General features: G+C 43.4%; 1 protein-coding gene across 1 annotated transcript in view; it reads right to left on the bottom strand.

Annotated features, from left to right (window-relative positions):
• Nucleotides 1-21,946, bottom strand: part of ADGRA3 (adhesion G protein-coupled receptor A3) — a 105,733-nt gene that overhangs the window by 26,219 nt on the left and 57,568 nt on the right. Inside the window, exons 9-12 of the mRNA XM_037045004.1 lie at nt 20,126-20,327; nt 19,040-19,195; nt 9,377-9,538; nt 6,869-7,072 (exon numbers count right to left, since the gene is read on the bottom strand). Of these exons, the coding sequence (XP_036900899.1) occupies nt 6,869-7,072; nt 9,377-9,538; nt 19,040-19,195; nt 20,126-20,327 (724 nt within the window). The remainder of the gene's footprint in view (nt 1-6,868; nt 7,073-9,376; nt 9,539-19,039; nt 19,196-20,125; nt 20,328-21,946) is intronic.

The raw sequence follows: 21,946 nt of genomic DNA, 5'->3' as shown, positions 1-21,946 counted from the left end.
TTTCAAAGTTAAAGAAGTAAATAAAAAAAATAACTTCAAACCAGAGTGAATTTCCCCATGATAACATACACTGCTGAAGCAGATAGCATTGAACAGATCAGGAATCTCTGATAACTCTTTATGTCGATTTTACAATGACAAAATTTGGTAAATAAGTACAAATGCAGCATATCACAAACGTGAGTAATTAATTTGGGCTTATGGAACTTTAAGTTGATTTATGATGGATTCAGACTGTCAAACAGCCAAAGAAATTATGCAAAGAAAATAGAAGCTTAGATTCAGCAAATTCTTCGTTAGAAGTTTCTCTGAGACTAAGAAACACATCATGTTTAGAAAAACACAGCAGCAAACAGGAACACCAGAAGATGCTGGCTGATTACTGAATGGTTTTCAGACTTCTTTATTAGGAATTTTAACATTATAAATTATTCAGTGTTCAATAAAAAAATAAATCTATAAACCCAGGAGGCAAATAATTAACTATCTAAAACAAAAGTCTCTATTTAAAAAATTTATCACAGTCTTTCCTTTGGCACCAACCAACCCCTCTCTGCAATCTAATGTTCTCGTTGCTGGAGGAGTTTCATCTTAAGAAATAAATGGGATCACATTGTCTAATTTTAAATGACACCTTGCTTCTCGAAGGATTAGAAAATACTGCCCCCACGTCCTAAGTACATCACCTCATTTGAATAAAAGTGTCAAATTCAGCTTTTAACACTCCCCACACTACAACCTCTTATCCAGCCACACCAGATTTCTGTTTCTGGGCATTCTCTTGTCTTTGTGCCACTGCAAATATTGCACATGCCAGTGTCCTTGGGTGAAATGCTGTACTGTTCTTCTGCCTGGCAAACTCAAACTAAGCAGATTTGATGTTTACCAAGGTCACTCTGCGGGCAAGGTGAAGGACAGGTCAGGGTAAGGAAGGCGGTTGCGGCCATCAGAAGGACTTTACAAAGTCCCTTTTAAATAGGGCTTTTTTGTTTTTATTCATTTTTTGGATGATTAATTTTATCAGTCCTCGTGTATTGCTTTAAGAATTGGTTGCTCCCTCCTCTGGACCCATTCGACACTCTGCACGTACCTCTAGCAAAACCAGTATCTGCAGTATCACAGAATGACTCACCGCTCCTCCAACTTGATCATTTCCCTTACCTTTCTAGCCCCCCACCTCGTGTTACTAGTACTCATCTGATAAAGGCAGACCATTGCTTATAACATTAGTAAGTCTGTGTGGCATGTTTATTTTCTTAAAATAGGTTCTACTTGGGGTCTCTGGTTCAATTCCCAGTCAGGGCACATGCCAGGGTTGAGGGCCAAGTCTCCAGTCAAAGGCACACAAGAGGCAACCACACATTGATGTTCTGCTCCCTCTCCTTCTCCCTCCCTTCCCCTTTCTCTAAAAATAAATATGTAAAATGTTTTTTTTTAAAAAGGAGTTCTGCTTAAGCAAGTGAATAATTTTTAGAAGTAGCCTCTGACTGCTGGGCTTAGACCGATGCTGGGACCCGGCAGGCGAATGGAAAGCATTCTGGAAATCTGAACGCTGACGGTCTGAAGATGCCGAGAAAATACCAGGAAGGTTTCACCTGAGAAAATGCATAAAGATATTTCTTCTACTCTCACAAATACAATCTGATGGGGGAAAGGGGGTGTTACAGACTCATTCGCTAATATAGGAAATTTCTATTAAGTGTACAAATTTATTTTGTGCATAATAAGCCGTCCAAAAAAGGAAAAACACTAACGAGACCAACTAAAGGAGGGAAAACTGACAAAGCGTAGATATCTATTAAAACTTCTGTACTTTAAAATTCTTGAATACAAAATGAGTCGAAAAGTATCGCTTACGATAAATCCCATTTATAACAAATCCTAGTAATATTTCCTAAAAGACAGCTGAAAAAAAAAGTGACACCTATAGTTTCCAGAAGTCCAAAAACTTTTGCTTCACAAGTTTAAGCTTGTAAAACCAATCAAAGAACAACAACGATTTTTAAAAAACCCAGGTGAACGGACAGCACACTGAGAAATGAGAGCTTCCATCCAGGCTGCTCCGTCCCTCTGGCCTTCACACCATCCTCTGAGTGCAATAAACAATACAACTAAATAATGACCACGGTTCCTGTGATGGAGGGAGGGCAGCCTCGGGGGGCCAGAGGAACAAACTTCAGCTGTGTCAATACCGTTTTGAGTTTTATAGTAAGAATGGGATACCTCCATATTTAATTTTTTGAAAGAAGTGGTCATTTATTATGAAAAGGTTAAAATCTAATTTTAAAAAACCACCGAGAAAAGCTCATTCAATTTTTTTACACTTATCATGATTATTCCTTGTGCCACTTGGCCTGAGGTGGAGGACCACAGAGTTTATAATTTCATTTAAACATATATTTGTTTTTAGAGTATGGATTATGGCAATGGAAACAGATAGAAATACACGAATTATAGCTAATCAATGAGGAAATTTTCTCTGAACACCCTCTAGGAAATACATGTTTTTGGTGTCTAATATTTACTCCTGAAAGCTTACATGCCACCCATGTGGAAAGGAACCGGGACCAGGGTCCCCGCGCCACCGCTTCGTAGCTGCCTAACACTCTACCTGGTTTTGTTTCCCTCTCTGGGCCTCATCCACCAAATACAGCTCCTTGTCCTCCCAACCAGTGGATGTGAGGACCAAGGGAATCATGACCACAGCAGGAACCAAAGCTACAGAACTGTGGGTGGCATTTTGATTATCATCACTGCTATCGTGTGGCGAGGGGTCATCGGGAGGCTGGGGACAAAGACGTCCCTGACTGCCCACAGTGATCCAGAACCTCATCACAGGTTTCTTCCACAATTCTAGCATTAATCTTAATACTAGAAACTGACAAAGGATAAACACACATGAAAGCAATGTTATCATAGGGCTCTTATGAATTTATTTGCTCAATTCATGTATATGTCTCTATTTACAATGACATTAAACTAAGAAGAAAATGTTAAGTATTATAGGTAATGTTAACTTAAATACCTCCAAATTTTAACATCATTCCTTACAAAGCAATCTGGAGTCCTACCCCCATGTAATTAGTAAATTAAATGTTTCTAAAATCCTAATTTGTTTACATCTATAGAATTCTGACAATAAAATCAAAAAGAGTCAAAGAGCCACCTGATTTAAAAGAATAAAATACCAATTTGTCCATGTTTTCTTGACTATCTACACACTCAATTTCAAACAGATAGATTTAATGGCATATCCTAATTATTTCCTTATGTATAATTAGTTCTGAACTGCAGACCACCTTCTGATTATTTCACTTCTAAAGATTAACAGGGATTATGTTTGCCTTTAGAATTAATTTTTAACTGACTTTCTTTACTAATCAAGTATGACTATTAATTTTTATCCAACAACATTTACTGAATGTTTCATTCCTCTGTGTCAGTACCGAGCAGAATCTAGACACACGATGAAATGAGTCATGTGCCTGCCCTCAACTATTCACAATTTAACAAGAGAGAGATGCAACAGTAAAAAAAGAGTAATAAAAACAGCTAACATTTATCACATGCTTACTCTGTGCCGGGCACTGTTGTAAACGTCTATATATGTGCCTCACTTAATCCTCTTAATAACCCTTTGAGTACCATGCCATGATTCCTATGGAACAGATGAGGAATGGACATCAGAGAGGTTAAGGACCTGCCCAAGTTTGCACAGCAGTCACCTGGGGCAGCGGAATGTGAACCTCGGCTGCCTGGCTGCAGAAGGACCGCACTCTGAGTCACCGTTTCCTGTGGCCTCTCTCCCGGTAACCCAACTCACCATCACATCAGCCTCTAATTACTCTGGAGGAAGAGCAAAGCACCATGGGACTAGCAGGCCATGACAAACTCTGAAAAAGAGCTCTTACAGGGAGGGCAGCAGGAATGTCCCCAGGCAGGGGAGGTCCTGAGGGCTTGGAAAAGGGCAGAGGCAAAACAATGTGCATAACTGGTCTGCAAAATTAAAAGGACTTCATTTGGGCTAAAGCCCTAAATGCCTGACATGAGGGAAATAGGAGATACGTAGAGGAAAAACTAATTTCCAAAGTACAGTCAAGAACGGGTTAAAGAACTGGCTCTTTCTGGAGACAATACAGCTAAATTCAAAAACACTACAAATTTCTAAAAGCTTATAGGAGTACATCAAAAACAGGTAACGTATTGTGATGTTACACATATCTGAATTATGGTGCCGATGATGGAAAGAAGCATTTGGTTATGAAAATATTTTATTTGGTGCTTTGGGAGTCAGAGGACAAACTGGCCAGACGCCTGGGGCCAGGCGCTGGAATCACCGGTGGCTTCATCACCAGCTCTGCCCTCACACAGTCCTCAGTCCAGTGTGCGCGGTGGGAAACCCACCCAGTCCCCTGTGTGACATGTAAGGACAGAGATGAGCAGAGGGTTAGGGGCTGAGTGAGGGAGAGAAATGCGGGACACGGGATGGAAGAGGAAAGGAAACACAGGACGCAATCAGCTAAGATTCCTTGAAGGTGACATTTTTGCTGGGTGTTAACACACAACCATGGTGCTGGGGAGGGAAGGAGAAGAGGAGGAAATTCTAGCAGATGAATTAACATGAGGCTGGCCTGAGAATGACCAGTGACTGGGAGACAAGGCAAGGGACATTTGCTGTCACTGGACAAAAGGAAGAGGAGGTGGGAAGAGACATGGAACAGGGATAAATGACAAATGATGAACCCACCCGCAAGCCAGCCTACAGAGAGACAGGAAGTATGTACCGGGGAGGACATACCGGGGAGGAGGTCAATTTCCACTTTGGGTACATCTAAGATAATGCTGCCACTACGAACACCCTGAAGTGAGGCACACACTGACCATCAGAACGACCTCTGCAGAGGGGAGGCTCTGAGAGCCCCCTGCTCCCCAGGCACTGAATGCATCCGGGCGGTGTCCCCAGCAGAAGGGCCAGCAGGGCTGCAGAGCTGCTCAGGAGACCGTGGCAGCAGCTACTTGTAAAGGTAAGGAAGCATTTCAATAATTTGCTAACTGGCATGGTTGCATCGGTACTTGTTGGCCAAACAGTAGCCCTAAGTAGGCTAATCTATATGAGAAGGATGAATTTTCAAGGAACAGCCCGGAGACATAGAGACTCAATAGGTAACCATGGTTTGGTCAATACAGGATGGAAGTCCCTCCAGATGAGGCTGTGATGGTAAGTAAACAGAGAAGGATGCAAGAAGCACGCAGGAAGCAATCCAAGTAGCGCTCCTATATGCTAAGGACTGCGTTTTTATGGGTTTAACTTCCTAGGCTAGCCTATTTCCCCACTGAAGGGGAGTATACTGATTACTTCATGTCTGAGTTGTGTAGTTAGTGCTGTCTTCAAGGCACACACACACACAAAGCATATAAATTATCCTAGTATAAAGTTTAAAACAACGTTTTCTGTTAACATGCAGAAGCATTTTGAGCTGTTGACATTAAAATATTTAACTAATTTTGTGTCACAAAAGACAGTCCCCTTTCGCGCAGTTTAATCATGTCCACATACGAAGCGTGAATGTTAGTGCGGTGCGTCCCTAGCTTCTAGCCACAAGAGGATCAAAAGGGAGAACAGCACAAGACTGACAAATCTGCGTGTTCATTTGAAGCTTTCTACGTTAGAAAGCAGAAACGTTTCTTCCCCAGAGGGGCAGGTGTGTGAGAGTGATTAAACGTATAGGGTTTCGCCATTTTTTAATTCCTTTCTCCCAACTACAACCTCCTCAGACAGAAGGATTCATCGATTTTAAGTGCTCCTCAAAGACCCACACCTGGAGAGGGCCCTTTCTCGCAAGGGCTTGTGGGTGATGCTGTCTCCATTCCCTTCGCCGTACGTTCTGACCAATGAAAACGGCAGTGAGGAAAGGAGCAGGTCTGCTGGGGGCACCCAGTGCTGTCACAGACAGAAGGAGACAGAGCACATCCTGACACTTTTCCTCTGAGCACGAGGAGCCAAGGAAGTACACGATCACGAGACACTCTGACCTAGGTGAGACGGTCGTGCGTGGTGACGGGAACGGGCCCTTTCCGCATTTAGCTAATTGGCCTTTCCTATGGAGGTCACCAGGTAATGTATGATGAAATGCATTAATTTTTCATTCATTCGATATTGATTGAGTCTCACACTGCATCAATACCTAACACCTAGGCGATCAATTACTATGCAGCCATCAAAGGGACTGCAATCCTGTTTGCGATATACTTCAAAAATGACAGAAACAAAGACACCACTTAGTAATTAAAATCCACAGAGCAGACAGCAGTGACCCGTGGCCACACCAAGCAAATGGAGAAAATGTCGTTCCGTCAGGGGCTGGATTATACCTCCACTACTTGCTTCAATGGACTTGAATGAAACATTTCTAAACCCTGAATTTTAAAAATCAGTAACAATGCTTTTAATTTTGCTGACTGCAATAAAACACACGCTTTCTGAAGACATATCATGTTTGACTTCCTTGCCAAAATTCGTGATATACAGGCTGCCTGATTCACCGCTCTGTCTCAAGGCCAATTTTCCATTAGGTTCAGTAGGCACAAAGCCAAGGGCACAGAATACTTTCATGCCTTGAAAATCAGGAGCAATAAAAAATGCAATTTAAGGTCAAGGATAATGTTTTAATATGTAACACTAATACAGTCATCTTCTTACCACTGCAGTTGTAAAACAGAACTTTGATATTTTGGTGTAGAGAACGGAGTCCAAAGGGCCAAAATTCCCAGGCCCATGAAAATCGTAATGTGATTTTGCAAAGCAAAACGTTTTGAGCATTCTAGTCTAAGTGCAAAAGGTCTTAACCAATCACAGACCATCACATACCTTCAGCGCCAGGCTGGAAAACGTATTTGACACGTTGCACTTAAAGCTCAGCTGCTTATCCAGGCCTCCGTCTGGGTCCCGCCTCCCGTAGTCGGAAAGGCCTGCGCGGTCAGAGGCGGCCACTTTCTGGAACACGGTACACGTCATCCCAGAGAAGCCGGTGGCCTTGATGACATACGCTTCCAGGGCGATGTTGGGCGAATACTATGAAAGTCGACCAAACGGAAGTTACAGAAGATTTAGCAAATGGAAAGAAAAGCCCTTTCGGAGGATTTTCAGACACAGCACATAAATTATGAGACACGGCACATAAATTAAAAGAGAACTCAGACTCTTACGAAACAAAGACCCTATGTCCACCAATGGCAGGATTTTTTTAAAAAGAGGCTGGAAACAAAAGGATGTCCCAAAATAGAAAGACATCAGTGAAGAGGAAAAGAATAGGTCATGAAGTGTGGAGAATCAGACAGACTCAAAGTCAATTAAAAATAATTTAAAGAACACTTGGCAGAAAACTGAGCTAAAATCGGAGGGGTGCTGTGGGAAAAAACCAGCTAGAGATATGAGTACAGCTGTTACTGGCCACAGTACAGGGAGAGGAACAGGGGAGTGGGGGATGCCCTCGGGAGTCGCCTCGTCCAGCACTGCACAGCATGTTCACGTTTTTCTTTCGCAGGACGATCTAGTTAACTCTTCACATAAAGCTGCACAGATAAAAATTTTACAGACTCACTTCTGTCATCATGCTGTAATCAGGGAACCCTAAAATGCCACCAAAAACTACTAAAACTGATACATAAATTCAGAAAAGCAGCAGTATACCAAATAGATATACAGAAATCAGTTGCATTTATACACACTAATAATGAACTACCAGAAATGGAAACTAAAAAAACAATTCCATGCACAATTGCACCCCCAAAAAAATTCCTAGGAAAAACACCAAGGATGTAAAAGACCTGTGCTAAGAAAATTTTAAGAGACTGAGTGGGAAAACATATTCACAATGCTGTATCTGATAAGAGGTTAATATTCAACATTTATAAAGAACTTACATAATTCAATACCAAAAAAACTAACTAATCAAATTTAAAATCGGCGAAGGACGTGAACAGACATCCAGATGGCCGACAGTCAAATGAAAAGATGTTCAATGTTACTAATCACCAGAGACACGCGCACTAAAACCACAATGAGGTCTCACCTCACACCGGTCAGAGTGGTCGTCATTAATAAATCAGCAAACAACAAGTGCTGGAGAGGAGGCGGAGAAAAGGGAACCCTAGTGCACTGCTGGTGGGAATGCAGACTGGTGCAGCCACTGTGGAAAGCAGTATGGAGACACCTCAAAAAATTAAAAATGGAACTGCCTATGACCCAGTGATGCCACTTCTGGGAATAAATCCAGAGAAACCTGAACCACTATTTTGAAAGAATATAATGCACCCCATGTTTGTGGCAGCATTACTTAGAACAGCCAAGATTTGGAAGCAGCCCCAGTGCCAATCAGAACAGGAGTGCATAAAAAAGCTGTGGCATGTTCACACAATGGATACTACTCATTCATAACAAGAAAGGAAATCCCACCCTTTGCAATATCACAGTAGACCTGGAGGAGGACATTATGCTAAGTGAAATAAGCCAGTCAGAGAAAGATAAATACCATAAGATCTCCCTTATATGTGAAACCTCCTAAACAAAATAAACTAAGAAAATAGAAATAGACTCATAGGTACCAAGAAGAGACTGATGCTGTCAGGGGTGAGGTAGGGGAGCTGTGTGAAAAAGGTGAAGGGACTGAGCAAAAAAAAACCAAAAAAAAACGCTCGTATCCATAGTACACAGTATACAGTCACGAGTATGGTGATTACCAGAGAGAAAGGGGGTGAGGGGAGGTAGAAGAGCGTCCAGGGGCTAAAAATGGTGATAAAAGGAGATATGACTTAGGGTGGTGAACAAATATAATCTACAGATGATGTAATACAGAATTGTATACTGAAACCTATATAATTTTTATTAGCCAATGTCACCCAATAAAGTCCATTAAAAGTTAAAAAAGGAAAAGGAAGGGAGGGACTAGTCTAGATAGTCGTAGATGAATAGCTGTTCATATTAAGATGGAAAATCACCTGGAAAAGGTGGTACCTGCCCCAACAATTTTAAGAAACTCAAGAGTGAGACTAAACTCAGGGGTCTGCCAATCGCAGGACACGTTGCCACAGTCGCCACGGCCACAGCTGCAGGAAGGCGGGCGTCACTCCCACCATCCAAACCAGGCCAGAGAGGGCACAGGAAGGGACAGCCTTTCGCATGCAGGAAGACAACAGAATTTACTGTAACATCTAAGGACCACACAACATCTCCTTCCGTTTCTAAGGATGGTTAGGTCCATGCCTACTCCACAGGCAAGGAGCCCTTCTAAGTACCACACATGCACAAAGACCCCTTAATTTTTATTTTAAGCCTAGGACTTCTTTTCTCAGAGTTCTAGAATAACATCGCACTTACTGTGGAGTAAACATGCGCTCCGTTCGCGAGTCGGTGGGTTGCGATCCGCTGCAGGCACCGGACCACCCGGCTGCAGGCTTTTGCCTCCCGCTGCGCCAGCCACAGGACGCGCTCGTCGGCCAGCATGATGTTGCTTGCGATGTCCACCATCACGTCTCCGAGCTGGCAGGCAGGGGGAGAGAAAAGAAGCAGGTAACACGGGCTGTTTTACACCGTGCAAATCCTCCTGGGACACCGAGACAGGCCCTCAGCCTCGAGGGTCCAGAGAAAACACAACAGCCACTGTACTTGCCTCCAGGAAACCCTCTGTGGACATGAACAGCACATTCAGTTATGGCCTTTTGGTAATTTTTAGGGCCGAACAGTGTACTTAAGTGACCCCCAAATCATTTGTGAAAAGACTGGCATGGGGTACTCAAATCCAGAGGCGGGAAAAGACATCTACACGATCCCCAAATGAAAAGTCTCCAACTCTTTGTGTGGAAAACCACTGAGGAACACTTCTTTGTGTGTGTTGGGTTAGTATTATTATTAATAAGAAATATCTACTGCCCAGTTCTTTGTAAACTGGTGCCACTCAAAACTCCAGACGTGTCCAACCTCAGGAAGTCCGCCATCTACGCAGGGCCATCGCATGTCTGCACACGCAGCTTCCTCTACCCCGAATGCACCTGCCCTCCCCTTTAAGACCCAGGGCCATGAAATGAATGGATCCAAAGAGGTGCTCACTTCTGCATTGCTTGTTTTATCAAGTTATGAACTGGCCTAATGAAAAGAACTCATTTACTGAATTCTTCTCATTAGCTCAGCTCATAACTAACAGATGTAAGCATCTGTCAGCGATGCCAGCGAAAAGTCCATGGAATGTTGTTCATGCTGACTCATGTGCCCTGTGTCAGAGAAACGCACTGAACGTGCAGGGCTAATGAGACAGACTGGTGTCAAGGGGAGTTGGTATTGAGCAAAATGTTCAGTGGGACGGAGATCTACAGCAGAAAGAACAACAAAAGCATTACAGGGGTGGGATCAGAGGATTTGGAAGCTGGCTGGTTCTCTAATCAAGACATACGCATCAAAGGTGTGAGGCCCCAAAGCCGGCCAGAAAGCCGAGGCTGTTTCAGCAGAAGTCTTTTGATCATCACAGAAGATCCCAGGCGAGTTTCACAACCCGTTCTGCATCCACTCATCTTCCCAGGATATATAATTACGAGGGCTGAGGTGGGCTTGGAAAAAACTCAGTCTATCCCACCCAGAGTCCTTCGCAAAGACAGGCCTGTGGAATCCCACCAGATACCAACCCTGGAACCTGGGGTGAGATAACTATTGTAAGAGCCAGGGTGAAGAACAGGACTTCAAACCCTGATTCCTAGCTGCGCTGGCCACTTAACCTCTTGTACCTGACTTTATTTGGATAATGTGGATAATAACAATCCTGTCTGTTCTGAATATTGTGCAGAGTACATTCCATTAACACACATAAGGCTCCTGAAACCATGCCTGGCATGTGGCAAGCACTCAAAAAACGTGAGCTCGCCTTGTAATTTTATTGCTCCTTTTTGTTGTTGTTGTTAACCACTTGAATCACAATGTAGACCCTCTTTGACAATTACAGGCTCTAGAAGTGTTAGGAGGGGGGCATTTTTAAAGTCTGTGTTCATATTTAAACTGGACCAACGCCTCCAGCAAAGCTGCCACCTCCTCCTCACCCGCCACCTCATCCAATTAAAAAATCAGTCTACTGACTTTGCACTGCCCTCCACAAAGTACATCGCAAATTCTCTCTTTATTTTATTTTCAATGTGAACACCCTGAGGGCAGGGGCAACTCAATGTCCTATTTATATTTATACCCTCATTCATAGTCTAACCCTGGTAGGAAAGCCGATGGTATACAAAACTCACTTACTCACTGACAAAATATTTACCGAGGGCCCAGGTGAGACAGACCCTCTCCTGAACAGTGGAAAAAAACATGCAAGCTCTATTTTGGAGCTTACAATCTAGTGAGGAGAATAGGAAATAAATGCATTTTTAAAAAGTGATTTGCATTATAGCCGTGATGAAGGAAATAAGCAGGGGAATATGTGAAGAGCATTTAATTCAAACGCCTCATGTTAGTAGACTCACACACTGGCAAAGGGCATTTCCCCCAAACCCAACACATCAACAGCATCGACTGGCAGAGAATTAGGAGGCGCCTATCATGAAGCTCTGCAGGATCCCCAGTCTGTCTGCACAATCCACGAGACACCAGCATCCCAGTACCGATGCCAATAAACAGGCATGGGGTTGAATTTCGTTCCACCGGAAGTGCTTAGTTCTGAAGTTATGAAGAAGGGTAAGGCCTCCAAGATGCCAATCACGACATCGATCAGTCAGCTGTCTATACAGCAATTGAAAAATAACGACCACCTCTCAATGAGAGTTCAGAACAGCTGAAATAATTTGGCTAAGTTTTTATTATTTTTACCTATTGTTATTTGAAACTTTCATATAAAAATGAATAGGGTAAACTAGGCTCTCTGGCTCTCAAAAAAAAAAGAAATTCCCATTGGATGCAAAAACTTAAAAGAAAAAACTGCAGGAAAATACTGATTCTACCCTAAGAAAGCATTTGCAGATTAGCACAATTACTAATAGACGTGAGGTTTTAAATGTACAAACTTTATGGAGAGGTGACGTGAGACCTGATGGATACAGCATCTCTACTGAAAAATGATGATGATTACAGGATGAAAGAACTCCTGTGGCTTACTCAATGATGCCAGTAACGGGATTTAAAGTGTTAAAAGTCATAAAGAAAAGGAATATCTCTAAGAAGGCATGCAGTTGACCAGAGAGATGGTCTTAGCTGGGAAGAAGCAATGTCTCTCATTATTCTACTCTAAATGGATAAGTAAGAACTAAGGAGAAAGACTCAGTGTGAACAACCTCCTTTGGGCAGGTCATCCTAAAACGCTGTATGCTTGTGTGGCTGGGTCACGGAAGCAGTTCTGAATCCATCACAGTGACAAAAGGACGCAAAAAGGAGTAACAGTGCATGAAAAATCACACTGGACTAAAAAAGTATTCCTGAAACCTGACAAAGAGAGCTTGAAAACTGCAGCCAGCATCCCGAAGCCTTTGCGTCCCCTTGACCTCATTCCCTGACGGCCATTCCAGCCACAGAAGGTCAGAAGGAATCTCGCACCTGCTCAGCCACCTGTCCCGCTAAACAGTCAGGATGAAATGAACATGTGTGTGAACATGCCTGATCAAAGATAAAGGGTGAAGGATGAAAATGCCACATTAATAACAATGAAAACATTAAATGTCATCTGTTTTAAAAGACAGAATAGTTCTTGCTCTTCTCAGTACAGGGGTGGGCACCAGTTGTTCGTATGGAAAAAGACACGCAGGTTATGACAACTGCAATAGCTGAATAAACTGTGTTTCACGTAGTCACAACTGTAAACCTACTACTTTTGCCCACCCTTATAGGTATGTTTGGAATTCTGATCAAAATTAGACCAAAATCATCTGCAAATTTCATGTATTTGATAGGCTAGCACAAGAAATACATAAGATGCTGCATGAACTAAACTTGATGATATTTCATTTTAATGTAGTAGGAGCAAAATGTGACAGTGAAGGCAGAATGTCTGCATGTCTGGGAGTTAAATATTCCTGGGTTAGGATTTCAACTCTGTCCCGGTCAGATGTCCGTGAGCAAATTATCAGCCTCTCCAAGACTCAGTCTGTTATTCTGTAAAATGAGATAAAAAAAACCCTAAGTCCTGCTCTTTCTTAATCCACGTTTTTCTTTCTTTATTCTTTTTGTTTTAGAAAAACCAAGGAATCTAGACCTCTTTAGACCCCTCCCCACACTTCCACTTTCAAGCCTGAAGCAGCAGGGGGTACCCTTGCTGGTTCTAATAACCAGGAAAGCAAGAACCGCAGACACAAGTGTGTATGCACGGCAGCAAGCCAGGCAGCTGCGCTGGGACCACTAAGACGGAAACAGGAACCACAAGAATTGACATGTAGTCCCAAATCCACTAAATGATAACAACAGTAGCAGCTGATATCATGAAAGTTCAAGATTCCTCATTATTTTCTCCTAGTTACAAATTAGCCTATTGAGATGGCACCTATCTTATGGCACGTTATTCTCTTGATCACTTTTAATGAAGAAACTGCTCTTTTGGGAAAGTCAAGTTTTAAAAGTGTATGTATGTCACTCTTAACAAGCCCTAGGGTCCTGAGGGTGTGGGGCTCCAACGCTGGCTTGGGTGAGCTGCCGCTAGTCAATGAGAGGACTTCTTGGGATAGCGACCAGGACCCAGGGCAGACAGCAAACCTCTGGTTTTACTGGGGCACAGAGGTAAGGAGAAGGAGGGGGAAGATGATGAAGGTGGAACTGGAGAAACAGGAGAGAAGGAAGAGGGGAAACGATGAGATGCTGAGAATAATGATGCATGTATTCTTCATCACCTTCCAGGGAGGATTTGAGGGAGCCTAGCAAAAGCTTAGAAATAAGTATTTTTAATTAAGAACACATAAATAAAGAGTGAGATATACAGACGTAAGAGAAGAGCCTTGGCCAGGTGGCTCAGGGGACTGGAGCACCATCCTGTACAGGTTAGATCCCCAGCCGCCCAGCCTGGGCACGTACAGGAGGCAACCTATCACTGTTTCTGTCTCTCTTTCTCTTCCTCTCTCTCTAAACTCAATACACACACCCTCAGGTAATGATTTAAAAGAGAGAGAAGGATTCTTAGAATACAATCCCAGTAGTGGAATTGCTGGGTCAAAAGGCAGGTCCAAAGGATACATGGACAATGGGAGGGAGGGGGGAGCACGGGGGGGGGGGGGGGATAGGATGGGAGTAATAAACAGAAAAATGTACTTGAAAAATAATTAAATAAATTAGAGCCCTGGCTGGTGTAGCTCAGTGGATTGAGCGTGGGCCTGTAAACCAGACAATCGAGGTTCGATTCCCAGTCAGGGCACATTCCTGGGTTGCAGGCCAGTTCCCAGCAGGGGCGAGTTCCCAGCAGGGGAGGCACAATAAGCAACCATACATTGATGTTTCTCTTCCTCTCTCCTTCCCTTCCCCTCTAAAGATAAATAAATAAAATATTTTTAAAAAAATAATAATTAAATTAATTAAATAAATGAAAATAAATAAAAATTAAAAAATGTTTTAAGTAAAAAAACAAAAAATAAATAAAAGAGAGAGAAGGAGAGAGAGAAAAGAGAAACAAATGAGTTAAAAATATGTATCAGTGGCAGAGCTGCCGTGACTGGGAGCAGTTGGTTCTTGATATGTCTCTAGTTAGGGCAGTGAAGGTCATTTTACAATTATCAACAGAAAGGGGACCATTTCCTCCAGGTAGATGAAGTTGCTTTTGTGGCAGAGTCACAAACCACGTGAGGGACACCAGTCAGGAGAGGTGGGACGTCTTGGGCACCGACCCAGCAACACCCTCGCAATGCCTGGAAAAGCCGAACATCTAAGGTTCCTCCACTCTCCCCCTGGAAGCAGGTTTTGTTTTTTTCTGAGTACCAACATGTATGGGCATCTAACTTTCTGGGGAAGAATAGCAAACTAAGTACTCTGGACAATTCTCCTGCGAAAAGAGAAAAATGCTGAAGAGAAAAAGTTATCTTTTTTTAACTTCATTTTCTGAAGTGCACTTGATTGATTATGCTATTACAGCTGTCCCGTTTTTGTCCCCTTTACCCCCCTCCACCCAGCACCCCCGCTCTTTCCACATGCACCGCTGACCAGGCAGGAAACAGAAACCCCTCCAGAGGCCAGCGTGGGAGCCCCGGGGGTGAACCTGGCTGACCAGGGACTGTGCTGGGGCTGTGCTGGGACGTCCACACAGGGCCTGGGACCCACCAACTGCCTACGGGAGAAGGTGGGTGCACGAGCTGATAACCAAACAGGATACCTCAGGGTCAGGGCAACCACCACGCCATCAGCCCAGCCAAGAAACGGGGCAACGAGGAAACTTGAAATGTGCCTGTCTTGACCTTGTCACTTGACTTGCCTGTCATGGATAAAATACGACATACAGAATTCACTATGAAATGATCCAGAGAAAGAAAGAAACAAAAGGAGGAGGAGGAGAGGGAGGGAGAAGGGTGGGAAAGAGGGAGGGAAAGACGAACAGAGAGAGGAAGGAAGGAAGGAAGGAAGGAAGGAAGGAAGGAAGGAAGGAAGGAATGGAGGGAGGGAAGGAGGAAGATGAGAGAGGGATGGAGGGTAAAAGAAATAAATGGATAAATGAAGTTAGACTGGTAAATACTGAAGGTTGTTGAAGGTGAAAGGTATAACACAGATATTAACAAAAACATTCTCTCTCCTATACTTTTACAAGTTTCCAATTAAAAAATTCTAAAAAGCTGTTACGAAGTTAAACCCAAAGGAAAAAAATGGGAACTAGCTCACTACAGAATACGAAGGTTCTACAGTGGTTTTCAATGCCTCTGCCTTTCTCCCAGACACACCACCCCGGTGCCCCCTGGAACCTCTCTAGACACACGAATTCTCGGGGCTCCCTGCAAACGTTGTTTAGCAAACCCTCCAGGTGATAAAGCTGCGGAGTCACCTTTGAGAAACTGTGTTCAGGAACGGATCTACAAAAACACCAGAAACGTGGAAAATAAACAAGGAACGTACCAGCCAATACAGAGGTCATTACGTTTTAAAATGAATAAATGGACTTCACCCATTTGTTAAGCCTGCACATAAAAACGTGCCAAATGACCTCTAGTAAACTGGTGCCAGGTGCGTGCCTCCCTGCCCCTTCTCACCTGGCGCACGCACAGGAAGGGGACTCCAATGCAGCCGAATGTCGTCCCTAACGCTCTCTCCTCTACTGAAACGGAGGCATCATGTTTTCATCGCTCTGCGAAATGTGGAACAGATGCTTATGCTGCCTGACAACCTTCAGCTGTTTTTTAAGACCCCACGAAACGCACCGCTTAGGCCTGACGGTGTGATAGCTTTTAGCACCCGCCCTACCTGCCGAATGCCTGCTTGTGCGAGCACGATTCAATCCTGCGTGAAAAGGCAACTGTGCACAGTATTTCAGCCATGACATTACGCNTCTACTGAAATGGAGGCATCATGTTTTCACCGCTCTGCGAAATGTGGAACAGATGCTTATGCTGCCTGACAACCTTCAGCTGTTTTTTAAGACCCCACGAAACGCACCGCTTAGGCCTGACGGTGTGATAGCTTTTAGCACCCGCCCTACCCGCCGAATGCCGGCTTGTGCGGGCACGATTCAATCCTGCGTGAAAAGGCAACTGTGCACAGTATTTCAGCCATAACATTACGCACAGGATAGTCGCTTTTTGGACATAAAACAAAAATCAAGTTAATTTGCCCCACTGAGCCATGTGCATTTTAGAATACCTGAGCCTAGGTTTATGCTGTAGGGATGGCCTTCCTTAGCCCTCCCGATTTCATTTCATGGTCCTAATAAACGGTGAAAGGCACGGCCTTTGGTTTGACTTCCCAAAGAACCAGACAGGATGTCCGTCACTGCATCAAGAGTAATACTGCCTCTATACTTCAGTTTTCCAATCCTGAATATGTTCCTCTATTTCTCCTGTTCATATTTAATAATTAGTTGCTATTGTTTGTTTCCAAAGATGCTGCGATTCAAACTTTACCTTCCACCTCAAGCAATGAAAGTGACAAAACTCTACATCAAATGATACGTTTTTAGAGAAGTAACTAGAACACTGGTTTTTTTAAGGACCTCATTCTTAGCTTCTGAGATCATCAGAATGTTACATTTCCTCACCCTATAAAATCACATCCCGGCTTTGCAACTACTGTACAAAAAAGTTTCACTTATATTTTCTCACCTGTGCACTCATTTTGCAAGTTAAGCAGGACAAGTGTCCCTCCTATTTTTAAAGTAAAGGGCCCAAGGTTAATGAATGACTCAGAAAAACAAATGTACCTGCAGTCATCAATGTGATCCTGTCCCCAAAGCACATTCCAAAGCAGCAGACCAGGCACACCACACACTAGCAAACACAGTGCAGTGCACACCTCTGGCTGGGCACCACGCTGCTCTTCACAACCCAGAGGGTGAGCAAAGGCCCTCACCTCAAACCCCAGAGGCATGGGGATAAATACGTACTGTATGGTGGCAAAATCTGTTTCAGTGTGCACATTCCAAACGTCACTTCAATTACTTTAGTGACTCAGAACGTCCCACTCCCACTAATGACTTGTAATCATGTGGGCAGCAAACCTGTGATTAGACTCAACAATGGACAGCAGGATTATCCCAGAGCCAGAGTCCAGGCAGCTTCTCCCACGGCAGAGAAAACTCACCACAGGGAGCGGGCTGTGGCCCAGAGACACAATCAGAAAGCTGGAGAGCTCATTACAATACGGTGATCTGAAGTTCAGATAACAGCACCGAAACATTCTCTCATTACAAAGTGGCCTGTCTGCCCGAGTCATCTGTACACACCAAAACATATCATTTTCCTTCCTTTAGCAGCTACATCATGTCAAATACAGCACCTAATGTACTAGGGCTGCACTTCCAAAACTTATCTCCAAAATGCAAGAAATTGTACCAGAAACATTCCTGGCTTAAATGACCAAGGGAAACCATGGCTTAGTTTTTTGTATGTTTTAACATATTCACGAATCTGGGGTGTCCTACATGTGGAGTTTGTTTAGCACCGTACTTTCCCCACAGATGGATGCCGAGTGCTTTCGGAACAGCCTGGAAGGGCAGCACTGCACTAGAAGGTACATGTGAAACCGCAGGGAACCTGAGCTAGACAGCCGAGGTTCCTGCCTTCGGTTTTCAGCCCTGCCCTAACCTAGCAGTGTAACCTTGGAAAAAAATCATTTCATTGTATTTAGACTTTGGTTTACGACTTGACCTAGATTTCTTCTACCTCTCAAATTCATTTCTATAGAAGTAATTACATCACAAAAGGAACAGTATATATAAAGTTCTCACATAGCTGGGAACTGAAAGCTTAAGAATACGCTAATCTCCTTCTTGAAACTCATTCAAAGCACGATTTGCTGCTCATTCATTCTGGAAATTGCTGTTGTCAATGTTTTCCCCTACAGGGTATCACGTGGGCACCAAGTCATCGGTTTTGAAAAGGGCCCCTTAACAGGCACCACTCTGCAAAGCCACTACATTTCCATAACTTGAATAGTCCCATCATTTGAAATTCCAAGGAAGTTCCTGAAACAGACTTGCATTTCTCCAGGACATTACAAAAGGAATGAACCAACGCCACACACAATCTGGGTGACTAACTCTTATTGAGAGGAAGAGACAGCAGAGGGCTGCGTGGAGAAGAGACACCTGGGAAGCCCGACCCAGGCAGCCCTGGCTGACCGACCCACTGCGCGCGGCAAACCTCCTTTTTCCCACCAGCAACACTGTATCATGGCACCTCAATTTCTAAGAACTGATAGGTCACCTCTGGGCCTCTCAACACAAGGTCACTAATAGATAGATTATGAGTTTCTCAATGATGATTTTTGAGGTGAAAAGCATATTTCTTTAGTTCAAATAGAGCAAACATAAACAGGCTTTAAAAATAAAGACTCAAAACTCCCACACGGCCATTTGTTAGCTTGCGATATGCAACCCCCTTGGAACCAGCAAAATACCTCTTTCGATTTTTCCTCTTTGGTAAATCTTCCAAATTTTTCTATCATTTCAGCCACAAATACAACATCCATCTTGTCAGAAAAGTTGGCCGCTTCCACGGTGTACGCCAGAAGTTGCCTGGCCGTGGCCACAGCATTGGTGAGATTGAGAGGCATCTACAACGAAAACGCAAAAAGCGGCACTTGGCAAACTGATCGACAAAATTTTCGGCATTTTTTCTTTGCATTCTACAACACTGCCATGAATTGAGACTCTTAACATTTCCTCACCATGGCCTCCTAAGACGCTTTTTCAAACCTAAGAAAAATAAAATTTTAAAGGAAACGAACCTGAGGGGAATGTTTCTAAAACTTGGAATGAATGCGGAGACATAAATCGACATCACACAAACACGCCACCCCATCTCTTCCTCTTTGCTTATCCAAATTCTACACAAACTCGATCCCAACTGCCTGGTAAAGCCTTCCCTGGGTATTCCAGCTGGGAGGAGTCAATAGCTCCCTGCACAGGAGTGCAGACCATTTATTCAGCATGTATCTGTATCACCAAGCACGGCCAGCAAGGTTTTACATGTTTCTTCATTGACTTAAACATGACTCGGCACCAAGCATTGCAAAAAGGGTCTATTTAGTGTTGAGGATCCTAAGAAAATGTGTAACACAGAAACTTATCTTCCATCTGGTTGTCGTCTGGTGTGGTTTATAAAAGACACGTAAAAGCAAAGACAGACAGAGAAAGGCACCTGGGGGTACAGGTATGAATGACAAGGGGTCACTGGTGACTGGTCACTGGGGTGGCTCCCAGGCGGATGTGAAGGATGGCTGGGATTTTGTCTGGTGGATACAGATAATAAAGGTATTCAAACAAAGGCACAATGCCAGGCAGTGACAGGAAAGAGCAACGCCACCAAGGGCCTTGAACTTCAGTTGAGAAGACTAGACCTTATTCCAAACACAGATCCATCAGGTGAAGTATGAACACAAAATCTATAAGTTTGATTAATATTTAAAAGATGATCTGGTGTATCTGGTTTGAAGACCACATTTTACTGACAACCTCAGTAAATCTGAAGACGTTCTAGTTACCTGATTAAACATATAGAGAACTCTAGTGACATCGTTTGCATACTGGCAGCGAGAATAGTCGTCATCTGCCCAAAAGCCACCTCGGTCGCATCTGCGCCAAGCCTTCCTCTCGTCCTGTGGGTTTCCAGGGTAGATCCCGCCACCATGGGTGTTCCGTGTGCACTGCAGGTAGGCAGTGATGCCTGCCAGCGTCCGGGGCCACCTGCTCACAGGAGGACAAAATGGCATAAGAAACAGCAAGAGTGGAGAAAAGTCCGGGATTGGAACATATTTCTTCAAAAGACCGAAATTTGTGTCAACAGATCAACTGACACTCAATGAAATTCTTATTAATGCAATGGAAGTCAAACTGACTAATAACGTGAGGCATGTCAAAAGATGAGTAGTTCATTAATTACTTAGGTTTCTCTTCTATTTTGAAAAATGTGTAACACTCAAACATTATGAGAAAAATAGAAAATGTCATAAGCAGAAAACATCATATTCTGATTATATAATAAAATATTTTGAACATAAAACATTGACAAGCATCATCTATTCCAATTTAAGGTACACAATACACATACTACAGATTAACCATTAATCTATATAAAGGCTTGGCCAAGCCACACCCTGGCTGGTGGGGCTCAGTACCAAGCTTAGTGGACTGAGTACCAAGAGGCTGCCTGTTCGATTCCAGGTCAGGGCACATGCCCGGGTTTCAGGCCAGGTCTCCAGTAGGGGGCACATGAGAGGCAAATAATCACTGTTTCTCTCTGACATTGATGTTTCCCTTTTGCCCTCCCTTTCCCTCTTTCTAAAAATTTTAATTAAAAAAAAATTTAAACATATCCACCAGCAATAATAAACGCTGACTTCCATATCCATGTCAAGGAAAACTTGAAAAAGATAATTTTTTAAAAAACAATGAAGGAGTTGCTGAGCTAAGGATGCTGTTATTGCTCCCTCACCTTGGACTTGAGAGACTACCACCAAAGGATCTTCTTATCCTTAAAATCCGGCTGACGGCCACGGGGCGGCCGCGGCACCAGTGGCCGTGGCAAACAGCCAACTGGTAACCCACAGCCTGCACATCACTATTCACAGCACATCTCTCCCTTCCTTCGTGTCAACCACAAACCCATCAATAAAATCCAGAACACAAAAGAACATTACGGTCCTGGCTGGTGTAGCTCAGTGGATTGAGCACGGGCCTGGGAACCAAACAATCACGGTTCGATTCCCAGTCAGGGCACATGCCTGGGTTGCAGGCCAGTTCCCAGCAGGGGACGCATCAGAGGCAACCATACATTGATATTTCTCTCCCTCTCTCCTTCCCTTCCCCTCTTAAGATAAATAAATAAGATCTTTTAAAAAAAGAACATTAAGTAAGTGATACATTTAAAGATGTTTTAAAGCAACTTAGAAACTAAAGAGAGACTAGGTCAAAGGTGTCACCTGTCACAAATTCTAAACTTCCTACAAAAAAAAATCCCTTTACTCATTATGTTCACTCGGTCTAATGCCAATGGTGCCCTAAGGCTCAGGCCCCCAACAGCTTCTAGAAGACTTATCTATTGGCAACAATGAATGTTGATTTCCATACACTCATGTCAAGGAGAATTAAAAATAAAAACAAAAGGTAAATGCATGTATCAGTTTCATTACCCCCTTCAGTTTTTCTTATTTTAATTGACAGAAGAACCAAATGGGGAGGAAAACTGGGCGTGGTTCTCCCAATTTGGGTGTCCGTCTAACCGCCAGTAGTTAAAAGTGACTTGCTAGCCTTCCAAGGCCTTCCAAGGTTCATCCGTAAAAGAACACTTAAAAATCAATCAAGCA

The sequence above is a fragment of the Sturnira hondurensis genome, unplaced genomic scaffold (assembly GCF_014824575.4).
Source record: "Sturnira hondurensis isolate 20B ecotype Veracruz unplaced genomic scaffold, ASM1482457v3 Scaffold0000780, whole genome shotgun sequence".
NCBI lineage: Eukaryota > Metazoa > Chordata > Mammalia > Chiroptera > Phyllostomidae > Sturnira > Sturnira hondurensis.
This window is presented reverse-complemented; position numbering and strand designations above follow the sequence as displayed.